Source organism: Ruditapes philippinarum, unplaced genomic scaffold (assembly GCF_026571515.1).
Source record: "Ruditapes philippinarum isolate M1 unplaced genomic scaffold, ASM2657151v2 ctg1310_1_1_1_1, whole genome shotgun sequence".
Classification (NCBI taxonomy): Eukaryota; Metazoa; Mollusca; class Bivalvia; order Venerida; family Veneridae; genus Ruditapes; species Ruditapes philippinarum.
The window spans coordinates 137,237-159,006 of record NW_026856986.1 but is presented as its reverse complement, the minus strand read 5'-3'; the positions used below and the strand labels follow the sequence as shown (position 1 = coordinate 159,006).

The 21,770-nt window shown below is 33.0% G+C and overlaps 1 protein-coding gene across 14 annotated transcripts in view; it reads right to left on the bottom strand.

Moving 5' to 3' along the window:
* The window catches only part of LOC132748391 (agrin-like), a 232,091-nt gene that overhangs the window by 74,493 nt on the left and 135,828 nt on the right, over positions 1-21,770 (bottom strand). For 2 of the 14 annotated variants that reach the window (XM_060737976.1, XM_060737979.1), the window contains exons 1-4: positions 10,779-11,052; positions 9,738-10,352; positions 3,595-3,813; positions 2,792-2,824 (exon numbers count right to left, since the gene is read on the bottom strand). In XM_060737976.1, the coding sequence (XP_060593959.1) occupies positions 2,792-2,824; positions 3,595-3,813; positions 9,738-10,305 (820 nt within the window). In that variant the 5' untranslated portion in view covers positions 10,306-10,352; positions 10,779-11,052. Of the gene's footprint in view, positions 1-2,791; positions 2,825-3,594; positions 3,814-9,737; positions 10,353-10,778; positions 11,058-14,273; positions 14,294-21,341; positions 21,561-21,770 lie in introns of those variants that run through there. The other 12 variants (XM_060737989.1, XM_060737990.1, XM_060737983.1 and 9 more) reach the window with 9 other exon arrangements.

Sequence of the window (21,770 nt, the reverse complement as noted above, 5' to 3'; positions counted from 1 at the left end):
GATCAACATTTCTTTTTGTATTTGTTTTATGTTACTCACACCAACACAAAGGTCAAGGCTTAAGGGTGCCTGCCCCTCTGTGCCTGTCAACTTTCTGTACTGAGCTTGCTGGATTACTTGTATGATTATATCCTCACATGCAAGAGCCGGAAGTCCCTGTAAGGATTCAAATCCACAAGTTATTCTTATAGGCAAGTTATCCTAAGTCATGTAGCCACATGGGCCTTCTATCCCTGTGTTTTATGATAATTGTATTATTGTAAATCTATGTATGAGGGGGATTGGCATCAAGAAACTTCACCTTAGGATAATGCATCTTTTAATATTGCATGACTATGTCTAAGCAGACATTCAATTAAGTCTAAAATCAATACAACAAACATCAGTTTCTTTTGACAGAATTAATTATTAAGTAAATAAACCATTTTTTTCTCCCAAATGACGTATAAATCATTATTTGTACACCCAGTATGTCACTTTTGTAAACTCAGCAATGTGTGTATATATATGGGCTTCATCCAGTTTTGAATTGCATTGCAAATAGCTTCACTATTTTATTAGATTACTTGTGTCATTTCTTAAAACGTTTCCCTTTAAAGCGTTGTGGGACCACATTTAATGGAATGACTTCTCCACTTCTTTATTCACCAACCAAAAGCTGTATAATATAATAAACGGCCATTGTTTATGATCAAATAATGCATGCATGACTAAACGATGAAAATGAAATGTTAAATGAGGACACTTTAATGTACCGGTTTTTTAGATTGTCAATTCTTTTTTATTCTTTTAAGTGTTACCTGTTGAACTATAGGAAATCAATTGTTACGAGTAGAAAGCAGACGCCATTGTGATAAAAACTCTGAAAATGAAAAACGGAGTGACAGTATTCTGGATCAATGACATTCTGAACTATTTTCTTTAGTACATATAAAATATGCATAGAGTCGTTGAAAATGCTAAATATACATGTATAATCTAAAAATAGGATTATAATTTTTACACATATAAACATTCCATCTGCTACATTGATACTACATGTACATTAATATCTCATGTCTGCTTAAATGTGAAACATAAATCAAAATGCTCTATACACAGTCCGGTAAAGAAATTCACAACTACCCAATCAACTGTCTAAGATTTTTAGACGAGGGGGGTGGGGAACAGACGAATATGGGGAGGGGAGAGTGGTGGTTAGGGAAATTTCTAACTCCTAAAAATGTAAAACAAAATCTTTTTAGTCAGTGAAATTTTTGAATTTCATTTCTTTTCTGTAACTGGTAAATTGGTTAAATTTCAAAATAGTTTTTAAAAAAATCTGAATTTGAGTAAAAAATGTATTTTGATCTACAAGACAACAAAAGATAACTGCTGTAAGATTTGATCTCTTGTTATACATTAAAACAAGAGCAGTGCCTGTCTGACAGAATGCTTGACTATTCAAAACAAATTTTGGACTTTTAAATAATTGTTTAATGTGACAAAGGGAAAAAACTCAATGGAAATCAATGTAAGAGTTATGGACCTTGGTGATATACCAACAAAAACATTAGCTTAAGACATAATTTTTTTTATGAATAGATATAAATATCTTCAGTGGTTGTGAAATTAGATCTTACAAATGTTATGATACTTTTAAAAATGTAATCAGTGCTAATTAGTTATGGGTCTGTAACAGTGACCTGCCATTTCTATTCCAGTCTTAACTGAATATATCCACTGGTTTTTGAGAGTCGACTAATTTATGCAAAACTTTAACAAAGTATTAATGAAGAGACGCCAACATTGACATCGGGGGAGGGTTTGGCTATGACCAATAATTCTTTGAATAGAGTCGAACTTTAAAGCCCGAAGAGTAGTGGTAGTTTTGAACTAAACATTTACCAGCAACTGTGTAAATATCAAAAATGTTCAGCTACAAAATTCTGCTTTGCATCTAAAAGAATGTGGAAAAAAAGGTCCAGGCTTAGCACGCATTCACAACCTGCGGTTAAATCGTTCTGAAAGAAAAGGCTCAAAAAAAGAATAAAAAAGTTCACGGTCATTCAAACTAAGTTGATTGTAAAAAGGCACTGCAAAATAACTTCATTCGATAAAGGTAAAAGTATCACTTCTAAAAGTTTCAAAGTCATCTACATATGTAACAAAGGGCAATGTTAAACATTTTCAATTTTTATATACATATCAACAATATATACTAGGAACTGGTGATGCAAGTTTCATGCTTTGGCTTTTATCCAAAAATGTTCTTTTTTCATTTAAATCTGCTCTTGAGACACCTCTTTACATGTGGTTTATACTGAAAAAGGGCAGAACTATAACATGAGTCAAAGCCTGAATAATACTAATTACTAATCTTATTAATTTCAGACAATGCAATAATTGGGCGTGTAAAAATAAGTAGTATGCATATCATTAAGTCAGACAATTAAGGGTTCCATCCATGTGTATGGTATTTCACCAATTTGACATTTTAGTGCACAAAAAAAAAAAAATTATGTTCAAGAGAAAATTTTAAAATGCAAAACGTGTTCTATTACTTTCAGGAAAACTGGCAATAATCTTGTACAAAAGCATTTCGATTCAATTTTCAAAGTAGCGAAGGCAAACATGATCAGTAATTTCAACTCTCTCAGGAAATCTACATAAAAGGCATCTTGCATTAACTAAGTTATATCTGAAGAGAAAATTTGATTTAAGTTCCAGTGAAAATGTCTATTGATTGCCCTTTGTATAAACGCATTCCGTTCCTAACACACACACAGTTAGACGGTGTAGAAATGTTTACCGTCTGCAATGCCGCCGGAACCTGCTTCTCCTCCTGTTTTTAAAACAATCGAGTTTACTTACGAAATACGAACTACTTTTTTCTAAAAATGAATTCATGAGCAATAAATTGTAAACCAAAAGTGGCATAGCTATAAACATGGCATGAATGAAATATACAGAATATACATCAATGTCCCAAAAAAAGTGAATTATTTACAAGTACATATTGTTTTAAAAATCCAAAGATAAAAAGTTTAGGTCAGTAATATTTTTCTTTATTAACAGACATTCTATTGCACAAAGTTGTAACGTTTCAACTTTGACTAATCTAAAAAAAAATTGTTGTTTGGGGCTTTAGTAGCATCCAAGAAAGTTTTTGACTATGGTGATTTTCTGTTTGGTCCTTGGATAGTACATTTTAAAATAGCAGTATGAATATTTGCATCTAAGGGTCACAATAGGTCAAGGGTATATTCAGCCTCTGACTAGATGATTGACTGCAACAAGTACAGATCAAATAAGTAACTAAACTAAATATTGACTGTCATTTGAATCAATTTTTGAAGTAAGGCTCATATAAATCTCATGTTATCAAAATTCCTTACATGGACATCAACAGATAGTCCTGTATTTATTAAATATTTTTGTAAACAACGAGATGATTTTATATCAGCAATTATTATAAGGATGCTAGTAACTATAGCAACTATGAGTTGACATAATCACTAGTCGGCTGTTTTTTGTTTTATTTTTTGTTCAACGCCTGATGAAAACATGCAGGCCCTCTATGGTCACAAGGTGTAAACTTTATTGATGACTTACCTGTACTGCCTTGGCATTTGCCGTCATAAAGTGCTGAGATATCTCGCCCTAAACGGCATGCCTGCTGTTTCAGTAAACACAGGTTGCCATATGTCTTTTTGTCACTACCACAAATTGGTGATATATCATCCTCGCATGTTTTCTGACATCGGCAAATCGGTTTATGGTCTTCGATCTCGCACACTTCTTGGCCATTGCATTTCACTTTTTCACAAGGATCTGGAAATATATTATGAGTGTTCGAATATCTTAAATCTGGAAATGAATTGGGAAATTGACAGGGTCTAAGATACTGGAACAATTACAAAGAAAGAAATGTGTTCTTAAAGGCCCTGTCACACTAGACTGGGTTTGCATGGTGTTGTTACATTTAACAAAGCGCCGCGAAATCGCAATAAAAAATGTGATATTTTCGATGACAACACATCAATGGAGACTTCACGGTTTCCTCACAATGATCATTGTGTTGCCTCAGAGCTTCCACAGCGTTTTAATTGGCGATTGTCTGGTTTAGACTGTGCTTCAACTGTGTTCTATGCACCACGGTGCTCTAACTGTGCTTACACTGCGCTGAAATCGTAATCTGTAAAAGCGCTGTGCACACGCAGTATAAGCCCGATAGAGATGCAGTACAATAGTCGTGGATATCCACCGCGTTCATTCGGCATTCCTTCTGCACTTTCAAGCTGCTCCGGTTGCGTTGTAGGAGATGCTACTGAGTTACTAGGGCGTCCTCACTAGGATCCCACTATTATATAATTATTTATGGAAAGAATTATGAAATGTGACACAAACAAATATTCTTTATGGGAGTATAAGGCCTAAAAAAAAAATTGATGTGTTTCTGGTGGCGAGGCCAAAAAAAGTAGGGTTTTTTTTTTTGTTTTTTTTTTTTTCTTTTTTTTTTTTCAGTCAATCAACGATTGTAGATATGTCAGATACGGATTATATGGACTTTAAATTATATTCTATAGCATATAAAAGTACTTAAAAATGTTAGACTACCAAACCTAGACTTCAATCTTATATTTTGAAATAAATTTTACCAATGGCATGACTCGACTTTCGTTTTCATTTTTTTTATTCTTACCGAACAACTGGCTTCAATTTTAATATTCTCACTCTTAACATGACCATGCACGTCCAAAAAATGTTTTGAGCTGTTTTGCTGTGGTCAATTAATTTGATTTCCTGTTTTGCCAAACTATGATCGTATTTTTAAAGGAAATCGCCAGCAGTGACACTTCGGCTGCTTGTTGTGCCGCCATATTTGCCGGTGCGCGTTAATGCGTAATTGGAACACGAATCGTCTGTGCCTGACATCGTTGTCGACTCGCAATACTAAAACCCGTCTTCGGTACGGTCGGTATGGGCGCCATTTTTTTTTTGTACATCAATAAAAAACTTTGGGTCGGCGCTAAAAAATAGGGTCGGTCAGGCCACCGGAAACACAACATTTTTTTTTTTAGGCCTAAGGAAATGTGACATTTAAGAACAAGTATTATTTATGGTAAATATCAGGAAGTGTGACACAAGTATTATTCATGGAAAGTATTTCTTAAAATATACAGGACAAGACAACTGTGCCATCATAAAGTTGACAGGAAATGTGACATAATGTTATAGTGATTTAGAAGTAAAATAAAATGTTACACCATTACATTGATCTAGAAATTTACAATGAATATAGATCCATGATGGTGATTGAGAAGCATACGAAGATCTAGAAGTATGCAGGAAAAATGTGACAACATGATGAAGATCTAGAGTTAAGTATACAGAAAATGTGACACCATTATGGTGATCTATAAGTTAGGAAATTTGACATCATTAAGATGTTCTAATTTTGATTTATGGGAAATATGACATCATTACGGTATTTTAAACGTTTACAGGAAATGTGACATCATTACATTATAACCTAAAAATATATTTGACAGGAAATGATGACACAAATCTACTAGTGAACCAAGAAACCTTGAAAAATGCAAAGCATTGGACTAGAATATTAACATCATAAAATTCAAGTCTTGATTTCTTAGAAAAAGCAGCAACATGTAACAAAAAGGAACCATTAAACATCAAATTCTTTTTCCTTAAAGGTCATGAAGAAGGAGCATTTTTCAGCAATTAAGTATTGTGTCTGGCATAAGGAGAGAAAACTACTGTGAATCGAGCCTGAATCAATCTCTATTTCCGAAATAATTAAATCAAGTCACACGATCAGGCCTCTAGGAATGCAAATTCCATTACTTTCAATGAGAAATCAATAGTCAGTTATTTTTTCTTACAGGCAATCGAGAGTCATAACAATGTAGTTGCCAACAATGTTTCTGAATTGTACATATAAGGCCTATTTTTTCATAGTCCCGAGTATTATAGCACGCGTCATTCTCGTTTCCTTTTTCTCAACCTTCTTAATCAACTGTTTCAGAAAAAAACTAGAAATGTGTCCATAGGACACGGGTGCCCCCACCCCGACACTGTTCTGTCAATCTTTTTACTAAGTCAAGGGAAATAACTCTACAAATACTGGATAAATCCACAAGCCTAACCCGAGGTGCAAATCTAAAATATGCTGAGCAACCTGCCTATAAGGTTTATTGACTATGTCAAATCCTTTTTGAGAAACTTGCGACACAAGTTGAAAATTGCAAAAATTTTCTACGTGAAGGGCAATAACTCTAAAAATACTAAATAAATCCAGACGAAAATACCTGGTGCACAACTGCACAAGCTGATCAATATTCCTGTAAAGTTACATGACTCTACGTCAAATACTTTTTGAGTTATGTGCGACACATGTTGAAAATTGCAAAATTTTACTAAGTCAAGGGCAATAACTCTGAAAATACTAAAAATATCCAGACGAAAATACCCAGGTGCACAACTACACATGCTGATCAACATTCCTGTAAAGTTTCATGACTCTAGGTCAAATACTTTTTGAGTTATGTGCGACACAAGTTAAAAATTGCAAAATTTTACTAAGTCAAGGGCAATAACTCTAAAAATACTAAAAATATGCACACGAAAATACCCAGGTGCACAACTACACATGCTGATCAACATTCCTGTAAAGTTTCATGACTCTAGGTCAAATACTTTTTGAGTCACATGCGACACAAGTTGAAAATTGCAAAATTTTACTAAATCAAGGGCAATAACTCTGAAAATACTAAAAATATCCTGACGAAAATACCCAGGTGCACAACTACACATGCTGATCAACATTCCTGTAAAGTTTCATGACTCTAGGTCAAATACTTTTTGAGTTACATGCGACACAAGTTGAAAATTGCAAAATTTTACTAAGTCAAGGGCAATAACTCTGAAAATACTAAAAATATCCAGACCAAAATACCTAGGTGCACAACTACACATGCTGATCAACATTCCTGTAAAGTTTCATGACTGTAGGTCAAATACTTTTGGAGTTACATGCGACACAAGTTGAAAATTGCCAAATTTTACTAAGTCAAGGGCAATAACTCTGAAAATACTAAAAATATCCAGACGAAAATACCCAGGTGCACAACTACACATGCTGATCAACATTCCTGTAAAGTTTCATGACTCTAGGTCAAATACTTTTGGAGTTACATGCGACACAAGTTGAAAATTGCCAAATTTTACTAAGTCAAGGGCAATAACTCTGAAAATACTAAAAATATCCAGACGAAAATACCCAGGTGCACAACTACACATGCTGATCAACATTCCTGTAAAGTTTCATGACTCTAGGTCAAATACTTTTTGAGTTACGTGCGACACAAAAGTGAACGGACGGACGGAAGGACGGACGGAAGGACGGACGGACAAGGGTAAATCTAAATGCCCGCCACTAACGTGGGGGCACAAAAACGTAGCACCCTAATAAATTATTAACAAGAAAAACAGCACTCTCTCCTTAAGAGCACAGTGGTTTTTTCCATAACGAAGACAATAGCGTCACAGTGTCTAATACTTCGGATACATAAATTTCTTCGGAGAAAATTGATAAGTATTGGAAAGGCAATTTTCCAGCGCTTATTATTCTGATAAGAATCTGAAATGATTGTCTAGATATTAGATCTTATAGTTTTAAGTTATTGCTGTTTGTTTTAGATGGTTCGATAACGGGATAATGATTGTTATCCTCTATAGACCAAAAAAAAGTTCTTTCCGCAACCTCCGAAAAATGAACGAAATTAGATTTCAGAAATTTTTTGGTGTTTTGAAATATTCACATGCATGCTTGTGAAACTTCCGAAGACAATTTATCGCACACCCGTGCCTCTTTTGCAACTCCGTATAAACGGTACTGCACGGCTGTGCATATATTTTGACGTGACATCATTTGTGTTATTGTTTTTACAAGCATAGCATTAAGACAGACTTAATGTTAGCATTATACTATAGACACGTCAATGAAGAATGTTACTTTTTCACTTTATATAATAGAATATTATGTTGGTGTAAGTTCATTAAGAAATTTATTGAACTCGTTGGATAACATAATATAATTTTATTCAACAGGTTCAATAAATTCAGTATTGATCTTAAAACATTCACTACCCTCTATTGCTTGTTTATTTGTTCAATGTTCCATAAGAAATACCTTAAAGGGACTCCACTGAGGTTTTTTGATATGTCAGGATTTGATGTAATTCTTGACCAGTTACTTGTGCAAAAAATTTCAGTCCTGCATTCATTCTATCAGTTTTTCAGAATAATCATTTTAATTTTACAAATAACTAATAAATGAAAAGTATTTCAATGCTTTTAACTAAAATCAAGCTTGGTCTTTTGCATAATTTTCCTTTACTCAACCTTACGTAATGATGCACGGATTTCAAATTTTATGTTTTTTATGCATTTGGAACTGTTTTTGTATTTCCTTAATTCAGAGCATTGTGTCATTTACTAGTCGCGTTCAACCTCTCCACCAAATCTAGGAATGTAAGCTAAATCATTCTCAAGTTATTGTTTATTATTCTAAGTTATTATAAGAGTGGACAATTTTCTAACTTCTTTAGTGTTGATTTGTCTTAAATTATTTTTGCACTAGCAGTTTGAAACTCTAAAATTATATGCCAACCAACTGTTAGTGGCTATATTGGTTACTAAATATTTTAATTTCCAGTCATTTGCCTTCATTTAAAGCATGCAGCCTTCAGCTTTTATTTTTTGTTGGAAAAACAATTCTGTGTTGTTTTAAACTAAGTATGTCAGTATAATTATATCTTGGAAAAGTGCATCATATCATTCTTAAGTTAGGCTTCTTCAAAAGGGCGTCCCGAGAGCTATTGATAGCACACAAGTGATGTTCGTTTCTAAAAATAGAAGATCGGGGAAACAAATCCTACATATTACTAATTTACATATAGAGAGTGAACCGGCAGATTAGAGGTATCACAGGGTTTCTTTATTGTTTATGTATTTTACCAATGGAAAACTGCAACGACCTTACTTCTTTTGATTAAACAATTATGTCACAGTTCAGAACTGTTCACTATGAAGGGGAAAAGAGGTGTAAGTGGCTGGAATTATTAGCTCAGTCGGTAGAGCTGCGGAATGGTATTCTGAGGGTCCTAGGTTCAAGTCTCGGTCAGTCTGCACATTTTTCTCACCCTGTGACAATTATATGAAACTGTTTCTCTAAAAACAACATGTTTAATCTTTATAAAAGCTGAAGGCTGCTTTAAGTCAAGTAAAGTGAGTCATGTCTGCTGATAACCACCAATGTTAGAAAAGAACTATTGCCTTAAAACACAAACATTTATCAAAAAAGGGTCTCTTCCCAAGCGCAAGTTTATCCTCTGAGTCTCAATTTCCTCCAATGCTTTTATTATTTTTTTTTATTAACTTCTTTAAAATACTTTCAATTTCCTTTTAAAATCAATATGACTATGCATGATTCCCAGCAGGGTTTTCATTATTAACATTGATTAGGGATTCATTTCAGTGGCTGAAATGCTGTTAAAATCGGTTGTGTTTTCAGCCCCTAGATTTAAATATCCCCCTAATGACCCTTGTTCAAATCGGTTGTATTTGTTTGCATATCTGTTACCTCAGATAAAAATAAAATGCATCCAATGCTTTAAATAAAATATACATATAATAATAATATTTTATGCAATTTTATCATCAGTTATACTTACCACAGTTTCCATAATGTTTTACTTTTATTTCCTTCATAGACTTACACGAGTCTTTACGAAGCTCACAATAATTGTCATAATCTTTGTCATTATTTCCGCATACGGGTAAATTTTCATCACTATCACCATAGTTATGACACACCCGCGGGCATACACATCGGGCCTCAAGGCCATCCTTAGATGATACGCACACTGCACCTAATTCACATTCCATATTCGCGCAAGGGTTTTTCTTGCCTGGCGGAAAAACATAGCATGATTCGCAGATTGGTGCAAATAATTGAAACAGTAACATCAAAGCGACACTTGTTGGCAAGGTTTTTAAGCACCAAAAGGAATGAACTCTGTGGAAAAATTTGTAACAAGCTTGACTTATAAGCCAAGCCTTTTTATTAAATTGTAAACAGTTCTTATTCGGCACTTGAAATTTTTCAACGCTAACAGCATCTCTAAAATCCAAAGAAGTTTTCATAAACGTTCTCCCAGTTTTCATTTTGGTCTTCAATTCAATTTTATTTCCATTAATATGAACAGTGTTTCTTTCACCCAATGACTTGATAACTTCCATAATGTTATTATTTTAGTTCACTCACAGAAACTCAGGTGATGAATCTACTATTAAAGAAAAAGTCAGAAATGACAAAAATTCAAGTATATAGATGAAATTTTTTTGAAAAAATTGAAAACACTTTGTTTCTATTATTAAAATGCAATTATTTGAGTAAGATTTCACTAAATTTTAATATTAAAAAGCAAGACATTCTGCTTTAAGTTAAAAAAGAAAAAATACTTTTTTTTTTAATTTTTTAAGAAAAAATATTTTGCTTAAACAGTCATATTTTTTCTTTTTTAATAGGAGACATACACTGTAACAAAATTTATGCATTTTAGAAAAACTTGAATAATCCAAGATCCCATTCAATTAGAATTTCAATCTATCAGCCCATTCTAATCAAATTTTATACAAGAAAAAAATAACACTACAGCACAATTTTATGAACAAAATAACTTCTAATATCTTCAGTATTTTGTAAGTTAAACCTTTTTCAAGGAAGAAAAAGTTCTAAACAACAAATCTTGAACATAATCCAACAAAATTTAACGTTGTTGTCAAATTTTTTCATTACTGGTATACACAGCCATATCAGAGATAAAAATCAGTGTGAAGCAATTTCATTTTCGAATAACATCCGAGTATGATTATTATTTTCTCTTCTAAAACGTAATTTCTTTCTTTCACCCAAGCATATTCTATACAACACTGAGCGGCTCTCCTAAAAACCATCGCAGTAATTCCAATAAAACATCGGCTTCATCGCCAGCATTCATTCCGTTCATTTTGCAGACGACTCTCGGGGGAACCAACAGAAATCTCTAAATCAAGTTTTACTATTCTATCCCTATAAGTGCAGATGCCTATAAAAAGAAATTTGAGCCGTGTCACGACAAAACCAACATAATGGGTTTGCGACCAGCATGGATCCGCACAGTCTGATCAGGATCCATGCTGTTCGCTTACAAACCCTATAACAAGTACAGAAACTGATAGCAAACAGCATGGATCCTGATCAGACTGCGCGGATGCGCAGGCTGGTCTGGATCCATGCTGGTCGCAAACGCATTATGTTGGTTTTGTCGTGACACGGCTCATTTGTCTTTCTTCAAAAGCTGCTATGGTTTTTTTAAGTACAGCAGAATCAATAAGAAGTGGGTAGTCAGAAACATTATCAAGTTTATAAGCATTGTGTAAAAGAAATGCAAACTGCTCAAAAATGGAATCGAAATGTGAGTATTTAGGGGAGATGATGTGTAAACGGCCGGATAGCTGAAGTCAGTAGAACTGCGAAACCGTATTCCAAGGGTCTCAGGTTCGAGTCCCAGTCAGGCTGCACATTTTTTCTCACCATGTGCCATGTGAAATACCAGAATTCATTGTTTTGACACTAGTGATTATTTTTAAGATATTCAAGCAACTGCCCTTAGATGTTTCTGACAGCCCTATGATGGGGGAATGTAGATAAGAAAGCTAAAAGTAATATAGTTGACCCGTGTCACAACAAAACCAACATAATGGGTTTGAGACCAGCATGGATCCAGACCAGCCTGCGCGATGCGCAGGCTGATCAGGATCCATGCTGTTTGCTATCAGTTTCTTTACTTGTTATAGGGTCTGTATGCTAACAGCATGGATCCTGATCAGACTGTGCGGATGCGCAGGCTGGTCTGGATCCATGCTGGTCGCAAACACATTATGTTGGTTTTGTCGTGACGCGGCTTATTCAATATTTCAAAATTACGATTACATAACAGTTTACTGGTAGTTTGTAAAAAAAGAAATTTCAGGGGCATGAAATAAATTTTAAATTTCCAGTTTGTGAATTCACTTTTCTAGGCCAAATGTTATCTGCAGAAAGCTTATTGACTATTTCCAGGGCAAAAATTATTTGAAGAATGCATGCCTATGTTAGGGCAAGTATGATTTGAAGAATGCATGCCCTTGTTAGGGCAAGGGCAAGTATGATTTGAAGAATGCATGTCTATGTTAGGGCAAGTATGATTTGAAGAATGCATGCCCTTGTTAGGGCAAGGGCAAGTATGATTTGAAGAATGCATGCCTATGTTAGAGCAAGTATGATCTGAAGACTGCATGCCTCTGTTACAGCAAGTATGATTTGAAGAATGCATGCCTATGTTAGGGCTAGAATGATTTGAAGAATGCATGCCCTTGTTAGGGCAAGGGCAAGTATGATTTGAAGAATGCATGTCTATGTTAGGGCAAGTATGATTTGAAGAATGCATGCCTATGTTAGGTCTAGAATGATTTGAAGAATGCATGCCTATGTTAGGGCTAGAATGATTTGAAGAATGCATGCCCTTGTTAGGGCAAGGGCAAGTATGATTTGAAGAATGCATGTCTATGTTAGGGCAAGTATGATTTGAAGAATGCATGCCTATGTTAGGGCAAGTATGATTTGAGAAATGCTTACCTATTTTAGCTTCGTAACACTACAAAATATATCACATGGTTCACTTGAATAAACAGTAAGAACAACTCCCAGAGCGTGGTCAGTCTGCAAAGCCATATGAACAGACCTGACTCTTTTCTGTTTGAAATAGGACAAAATACAAACTTTTGGTCCAGAACTTAAATACGAAGTATTTCAGTATGATATAAGAGATTATTACAGGGTCGGAGTAGGGCCGGAAGGTGACAATCGCCCCGCAAAATGAATAATGGTGCCGACCCTCATCATTGAAATCATAGACAATTTTGTTACTTACATGTATATAGTAACAAGTGTATCAAGATGCAATACTGATTACCAATACTGATTAGTAATGCCAATAAAATTATCAAAGTGACACAAGGAAGAACACATCAATAGATCAAAATGCTCATTACAAGACAATTAAGAAATCATCTGATCAATTTGAACAGGAAACGTACAACCCAAGATCATGGCACATTAATATTTGATCAAACAAAATTGATTAATTAATCATTAAAATAGATTTAACACGTCCAGGCTTCACAAATCAATATAATACTTCAACTCCAAAGCTTTTTCATTCTTGCATTGAGACTTCCTTTAATACAAACCTATAGAAGTTGTTTAAAATTTAATGAACAGAACATTTTTTAATATCTCATTGCAAGCCAATTCAATAAAATTTGAATGAAATTAAAATTGCAATAGCATGCTTGATTAACAAAAATTAAAAATGGAACTAGTTCTGTTTTAACTGGTTTAATCAAATTGCTGTAGCAATATTGCTCGATTAGTAAAAATAAAATCAAGCTTATTCTGGAAGTTATATGAAACTGTATTGTCAATAATACGAAACTCTTTAGCAAACCATTTCCATACTTTTGATGATATGTATTCATCAACAAACTTTTGATGGCTAATAAATTGCCAAACATTTGGTGCCCTACTTTTTGAAGACAAACTAGCTTATGATTAGTAAAAAATATATTCAAACTTTTCACAACAATTTAATTTACTAAATCATTGATGGCCAAAAACATTTGATGATTAAAACATTTCTAAACTGTTAATTATAAAACCATTTACATTGTAACTTTTGATGTATAATATAATTATCTCTAAACTTATCAGGACAACATTTTTTAACAATATTTTGCTTCCAAAAACATTAGATAATTTTTGATGACAAAAACAACAACAACAAACCCCAAACATTAAATGATTTTTGATAACAAAAAAATATTTACTTCCACAGGCAAAAAAAGCATTGTCAAAATTTAGATGACAACTTATGTGATATATATAATAGTAATTAAAGTCAAATATACCAACAAATCACATTAAACAATTAAATTGCTTTGACACAGTGTTTATACAATACTGTACAGCACACTTTTCTCAAATATCATTCACATATGCATGCAGCAGACATTTTCAAAAGATATTTCCAAAATAATACAAGTAATTAAATCCTTTTCTTTCGACCTCAACACACATAATTATTTCTTAAATAAATTCTTCTTATTGCTCTGTAAAACCATCTCACGTATTGGTATTAAAATCCCCTCTATGAATAATAACACAGACTTCTTATAATGGTTTTATCAATTTTCTACCATTCACATGAGCGGCCCTCCTGACAATTTGATATTGACTGGTCTTAATGTGTGGGAATAGACTGGAAGCACTGCCTAATTTAAGGCCAAAGCAGCCATTATTGATCAGGAGGATATATCTTTGCAGCTCCGAGAATGAAGACCATGAAATGCTGTTTAATTCAGTGAATAAATTGTCCTAACGGTTTGTTAACATGCATTTGATGAATCCTCACTGTATTTATTATATATTCAAACAAATCTCTGCCTGATCACTATATTAAGTTTGGATTAAATCAAATTTAAGATTATTTTTTTCATTTCTTTTTAATGTGAAAGTACGCTGGCAGACTCTAGTTAGAGTTGTAGATTAATTTCACATCAAATCCTCCAAAGGGATAAAATCCTATGTAACATGTTATGGACCACCGGACATTTTTTGGCAATTTCATTTTCATGACAGGGTACCTGGTACTGACAATTATAGCCACCTCCTTTAAAAAAAAATTGACGAAGCTCCTTTGAAATGAAGTGAAACACCTGTACATATATAAGAGTAGTGGCCAAATAGTTAAGGTGTCTGCCTCACAACCAAGGGATCATAGGTTTGAGCCCTAGTTGGGTCATGACTATGTTTCTTCATATGACATAAGTACTTGATTGTTCAATGGCAGGAAGCATAGTCTAAAATGATTAATATAAGTTGCAAGAACTTGTTTCGTAATCGAGCTAAAACATAAAAATTATGTTTAAACATACAAAAGAAAAGTCATTGGACAACTGTCATAAAATGAGCCGCACCATGAAAAAACCAACATAATGGGTTGGTGACCAGCATGGATCCAGACCAGCCTGCGCATCCGCGCAGTCTGATCAGGATCCATGCTGTTCGCTTACCAACCCTATTACAAGTAGAGAAACTGATAGCAAACAGCATGGATCCTGATCAGACTGCGCGGATGTGCAGGCTGGTCTTGATCCATGCTGGTTGCAAACGCACTATGTTGGTTTTGGCGTGACATGGCTCAAATGTCAATATATTAACATTAACCTGATATTGCCATCATGTGCCTTTTACCTTTCATGAATAAAATGATTATATTCACACCTGAAATAATTAATTGGTTAAAAAGTAGAGATAATTGTAAGTATCAAAGATGATGATAATGAACGCAATGAATTATTCCTTAAGTAATCTACTGCTGAAAATAGAATTGTATCAATTATTTAGAGCTCTCTACAAAATATCCATACTCATCACAAAGCTCCATATTCATCACAAATCTCCATATTCATCACAAAATCTTCATATTCATCACAAAATCTCCATACTCATCACAAAGCTCCATATTCATCACAAAATCTCCATATTCATCACAAAAGCTCCATATTCATCACAAAATCTCCATATTCATCACAAAATCTCCATATTCATCACAAAGCTCCATATTCATCACAAAATCTCCATATTCATCACAAAATCTTCATATTCATCACATCTTTCTAATGTCTAGTTCTTATTTACAGGGACTCCAGACTATAGTGACTGAGGTTTTTGACATGCTGGGAGTGGATTTGTTTTCATGCTATATTTCTTTATCATATCTTTTGGAACTTTTTCACGATTTTAAATTTCCGAGTTGATCTATACATTGTATGTATTTTTTAAGTCTTAGTCAGGTATATATATCATACTGAACACTGTTATTATAAATATAGTATAATGAGAAAATATATAAATAATTAAGCGCCATGCAATTTAAAAAAATTCTATTTTATTTTGATGTTAAATATTTGTAAATGACACTAACTAAATGTAATCATTTTTTGCGAAAGAATTACTTTTTTCTGTGTGTGTGTGTTTTTTTGTTGTTAAAAGTTCATTATAAATATATGAGCTTCAATATCATTGTGGTATCTGAAAAGATCTTGCAATATAATATTACCAGATAGAATATTGGCATTGCGACATCCAATTCTGTAATAATTATTGCAATATACTCCTGATCCCTATTCAAAACAATTTCTTATCAAGTGTTTTAGTGAAAAAGCATGGTGCTAAAACAAACTTTACTTCATAAAGCAGAGATAGAAAATCTTTCAAAAAGCTAAACAGATAAAAATAGATAACTGGAACACTTTATAGGTGGGATATCATTTCCTTCCCAATTACGAGCTGCTATTATTTCTTCACAACAAGGTATAAAACATGGTAATAAAAGATTTATCAGCCCAAGTGTTTAATATTGAGATTGTTTATTCAATAAAGAATAAAGTTTATTGAATTGCAATAAACTGCCGATGAATAATTCATACACACTTTCGTTTCTGCATTCTATTTCATAGCACTCAAGTTTCATTAAGCCGGCACTGAGTAAATCAACATTGTCTGTCACGGCAAATGGGCGCACAAGGCATTATCTGGATCGTTTTAATGGTTTATTGTCAGGGAGTGTTTAAATATATAAATACAAAGACTTTTTATAACAGTTCAAACGTCTATAGAGAAAAGAGGCATTAGAAAATTGTAAAATTTATTTATGGTCAATGGTAAATTTGTTCTCATCAAAGGGAAGCAACTTATTTAGGAAAAGTATTCATAAATTATATACTTTCATCAATTTAAACAAGTAATATTCTTTCTATCAATAGAACTTATTCCATGCTACCAGGAATGACTTGGTTATATATAATGCAAGGTGTACTGATAATTTATTAATAGAGAAGCTTAGCTAAAAATTGCACATCAGTGAATTCTGATGAAATTCTTTATTCTAATTTAACACCTTGATAAAATAACATTCATGATTGTGATATCCTGACAGAATTTTAAAAAAATACAATATTTCTACCCTGATCACGATTCACAATTTCAAGAAACTGGATTTTCAATATTCAGCTCTCAGACAGTAAAAGGAAAAGTACAATTTGGATTTGGAGGAGTTTATTTAGTGATTGCAGAAATGAAAGCGACCAAATTTGCATTTTGTAAATGGTGCAATTTTGATTTCAAGATCTGCTATTAGGTGGAAAAAAAACACCTGACAAAACTTTACATGAGTAGCTTTTCATGGAGGATGACATTTTGAAAAATTGATATCAATAACAATTATATAGAGGACATTTGTTTGTTTTGCATATAAGATCAAATTATATTTCACTGAGTGGACATCAGAATGATGCAATATTTTCACGAGTGGCGTAGCTTTGAGTGAAAATATAATAGCTGGTGTTCTAGAGTGAAATATATTTTACATGCTTACAAATTTTCTATTTATTTCATGCTCTTTTAGTTATTTTAAGCCGTTTTTACTTGTTTTGGCGCAATATAAACATCATGTGTTCTTCTTCATGACGTCATCGCATCTGATATATGATGATTGCATCATTTACTTCTTCTCCTTAAGAAGCAAGTCTTACATACAAAGGAATTTATTCCTGTTAATAATTCCATTTAGAATCTAGTTATGAAATAGTCATATTATTTTTGTCCGCATTCAAATATTATAACTCACTGTCCAGCTACAGTGAAAATTATCAAATATAATTTCACTGTAAAAATAATCAAATATAATTTCACTTTCTACTGCAAATCATCTAATAACATTGCTGCAACATCATTTTATGATTGTGAATAATGCCTCATTTTTTGGCATTATATTTTTAATTGTATGTTAGAGACAACCTAAAATATAGTCCAATTGTGTTGGTTTTTCTTCTGACAACTGCAGTGTTACGATTACCAAAGTCCCACATAAATGCAGACCCAGAAAGGACTTTTTCAGAGCTTAAAAAGATCCATACGGATTGCAGAGGCAACCACTGTCAAACAAAAACAAAAGCAATTCACAACCTGTTCAGATAAAAAAGAAACCCAGCAACACAAGGCCTGAAAAGTAATTCATGACTGTTGTTAAAAATTCATGCCAACTGTATAAAGATATTAAAGTGATGTGATATGTAGTTGTTCTAGAAGGAAGTGATATAATATGTGACACTCTGATAATGAAATTTGACTTGAAGTTCAAATATAGGATATGTTATAGTTTATGTTTTGTTAAATATGATTGATTTAATTATGAATGAAATAAACAGAAACACTATTGTTGTAAACTTGTCTCAATGTTAAGGGTTTCCACCAAATTATTAAACACCAGTTATAACTCCTGTTGAATTTAAAGTTAATAAACAAAATCCAGTTTCGAGAACCCAAATACAGCTAAAAATCCAGCTTCGCCCATTATCAATGTCAGATGCATAAAACAATTAATGGACATTTCAAAATTCAAAGCAACAACAATTCAACTTGCTTGGGAACACCCATGTTTTATTTCTGATTTTGTCAAAGGGAGGCAATCAAAGATACACAAAAAGTATATGACATTCAAAGTTGTCTCCCTTTCCCACTAAATGGTAGAATATCAAGCTTTTAACAATATCATGATATTGCAAAATTTCTGACTGGCCATTGCATTTCCATAATAGGCAATATACGATTTTAATATGTACTGTGGCCTGTCAGCAAGTTTTATAATGGAGTGTATATTATATAATTATTAAGACAACTTCGGAGTAGCCATACGTTAGCTAACTTATGGAAATCAACAAAATCACAATTAGTGCCTTTCACACCCAATATAACAGTTATGGGCAGTATCATAAATCAAAATTACCAAACAATTCAAATTAGAAGAAAACGTCGTAGCATTATTTACTAACCTGATTTTCACGTGCTCATTCAGACGTACAACCGCATAGACTGCAGACGAAACAAATAATAAGAAGCGAAAAGTAATAGCCTTAATCGAAAATGTCCTTTCTGCGAAAAGTTTTCTTTTTACGTGAGTATCAGTAAATTTATAAATGTGCTTGTAAAAGAGAGAAATCCAAGTGCATCATGAATGAATAAAGGAAATCATTATTTGTAGAAGTAAAAACGATGAGCAAAAAGATGTAGAAATTGTAATTTATCTGAAAAGTAAAACAATTCCAGTTTAGGTTTTGTGTGTTGTTCAACAACAGTGTTCTGTCTTAATTAAGGTAATTAGATAAAAACAATAATGCCAATCCCGATTCTTTTTGCATCGTGTCAAGATTTTCTCCCTGCACATGGAATCAAATTAGAATTCTTTATCTTGAGCTTATAAGTTGATTGCACAAAACCAAATGAAAAGTATTGTGTCTTCGGATTTTTGTAGCTACATATGTATATGGCCTTGCTGACATGCAAATAGGTACCATGAGCGTTTTCAGGGGGGAACACAGCTAGCCAAAATCTTTTCAGTTAGATCTATCATAAGGATCTACGCTCACAAATTCTTGGATCCAATGTGACCCTGTAAACACTCTATCAAAAATCTTGATAAAACTGATTTTCAAACAATTTTCACATAAATAAAAAAAAATACCTCTCAATTTACAAGGGCGTATCACGTTGGATGGCAACCAATCGACTGTGATTACGCTTAAAATAACCATGCATCAAAGTTCAAGGGTCTCTCAAATTTCATTTAGTTATTGTAGATCCCTAGAAGGTGTTTGGACTGTACAACACAGTACTTACCTTCAACTCATAGCATACGCTTTGTCTTTTCGTGTTCTTAATATATCCTTGGACCTGATTTTTAATCATGGTGTTGTTTGTGATTATTAGATGCATCGTATATAATGAGGGGAAAAAGCAACATCCGCATGCAAAATAATGCATTAATACAAAAATAAACTATGTATGCATTTAATGATACAAAACGACCTTATATATGCTTTCAAACATCACTTAAATCCAAGATGTATTTTTATAATAAAAGGTTGTTACTGTTTAACATATTCTATCCGAAGCAACGAGTGCAAACCAAAACGCTTATGTTTGTTGAATTTGATGAAAATATTCCCTATTTCCAGCAAATGACCCAGATTCATTTTGAAATCATTAAGCTCAGGTCACAGTAACGATATGAATCCCCTGTCCGGACAATATTTAGAGTGTAATCAGTCATAGTTGTGTGAAAAGTTTTCAGTGTATTACTTTTTTTTATACATCTTTTTTTAATGTAACGCTAGATTTTTATGAAAGTATGTAAATATTCCACACATGAAAACCAAATGAAGTGATGGCATAAATGTTTTTCTTATGGACACAGTTCTAGTTTGCTACTTTATTTGGCTATGGTCTTGACCAATTAACAACGTTTTAGGAAACTCCTTTTCATTTTTTCCTTATTTGCTTTGTAAGGCCTAAATTACTTATAGAAAAAATCACTGTTTTTCTGTTCAATTTTCTTATTCTTTGTATCATGGTGAAAGTCCTGCATTAATTTAAAAAAATCACCATTAACATTAAGATTGAGAGTTCAATATCGTTAAGGAGTGTTGTATAAATAAATAATCTTATGATAATAATAAATCATGATGTGGATTTATTTAAACAAAAAGATCTTAATGTGAAGAGGTTTAGTTTTGTTTTATATGTTTTATAATTCCACCAGAAAGCATTAATCTAACGAACTAATTGCTTTATAAAAGTCTGCAATTTTATCCCGACAGTTCTCAATTAATTCTGGAAATATTTAGTCATCGCTTGGGACCAATTTCTGTTGTGGCCTGAATCAATCAATTAGATTTAAATCAAGTTTGTACTCCATTAATTCTCAAACCTATGCATCAAATCTCTATTTAAAAGCTATAATTTGACATAAATATCTAAAGTGAAGTAACAATGGAATCAATTTTTTGTCAGTTTTAGGTGCAACAACTTGAAATATTGCTTCATAAATTCCATATCACTTTTGACGAAGGCAGGCAAACAACACAACTACACGATAACCAATGTCTTGAGAGGGTTATAAATAATCTTACGATTATATTTCACGAAAACATAAAAAGATATTTAAAATAAGAAAAAAAAACTTATGGTCAAGGAACCATAATTATCGACAGATGCAATATTTATGTTCGGGTCAATTTAAAACATGTTATTAAATTCTCTCGATACTATCTAAAATTGAAGTAAAGGAACGTACTGTGGCAGACTGATTCATACTGCACTTTGATTCTCCTCTGTCTAAAACAGCTTGCGAGTCTCAGTTGGCATTCGTTACTGTATGTTTGTCCGTCTGTGCCACACACAGGGTATACAAGATCATCTTCACACGAATCTAGGCACTGGCAATAAGGCTGTTGGGATGTTGCATTGACATTGCATACAGCATGGAAGGCACAAAAATGTCCGATGCAAGGTGCTGAAATTATAAAAAGAAAAGTGAGATATTATTTAGAGTGAATGGGGCATACAATATGCTAACAATATGATAACAAGGTAAGAAGAGTATCTTTACGTGATCTTAAATAGATAGATATAAGATTGAATATGACATACGGTATGTTAGCCATTAAAGAAGAGTATCTCTTCTTAATTTAGATAGATAAGAAGAAGATTGGATGTGACGTAC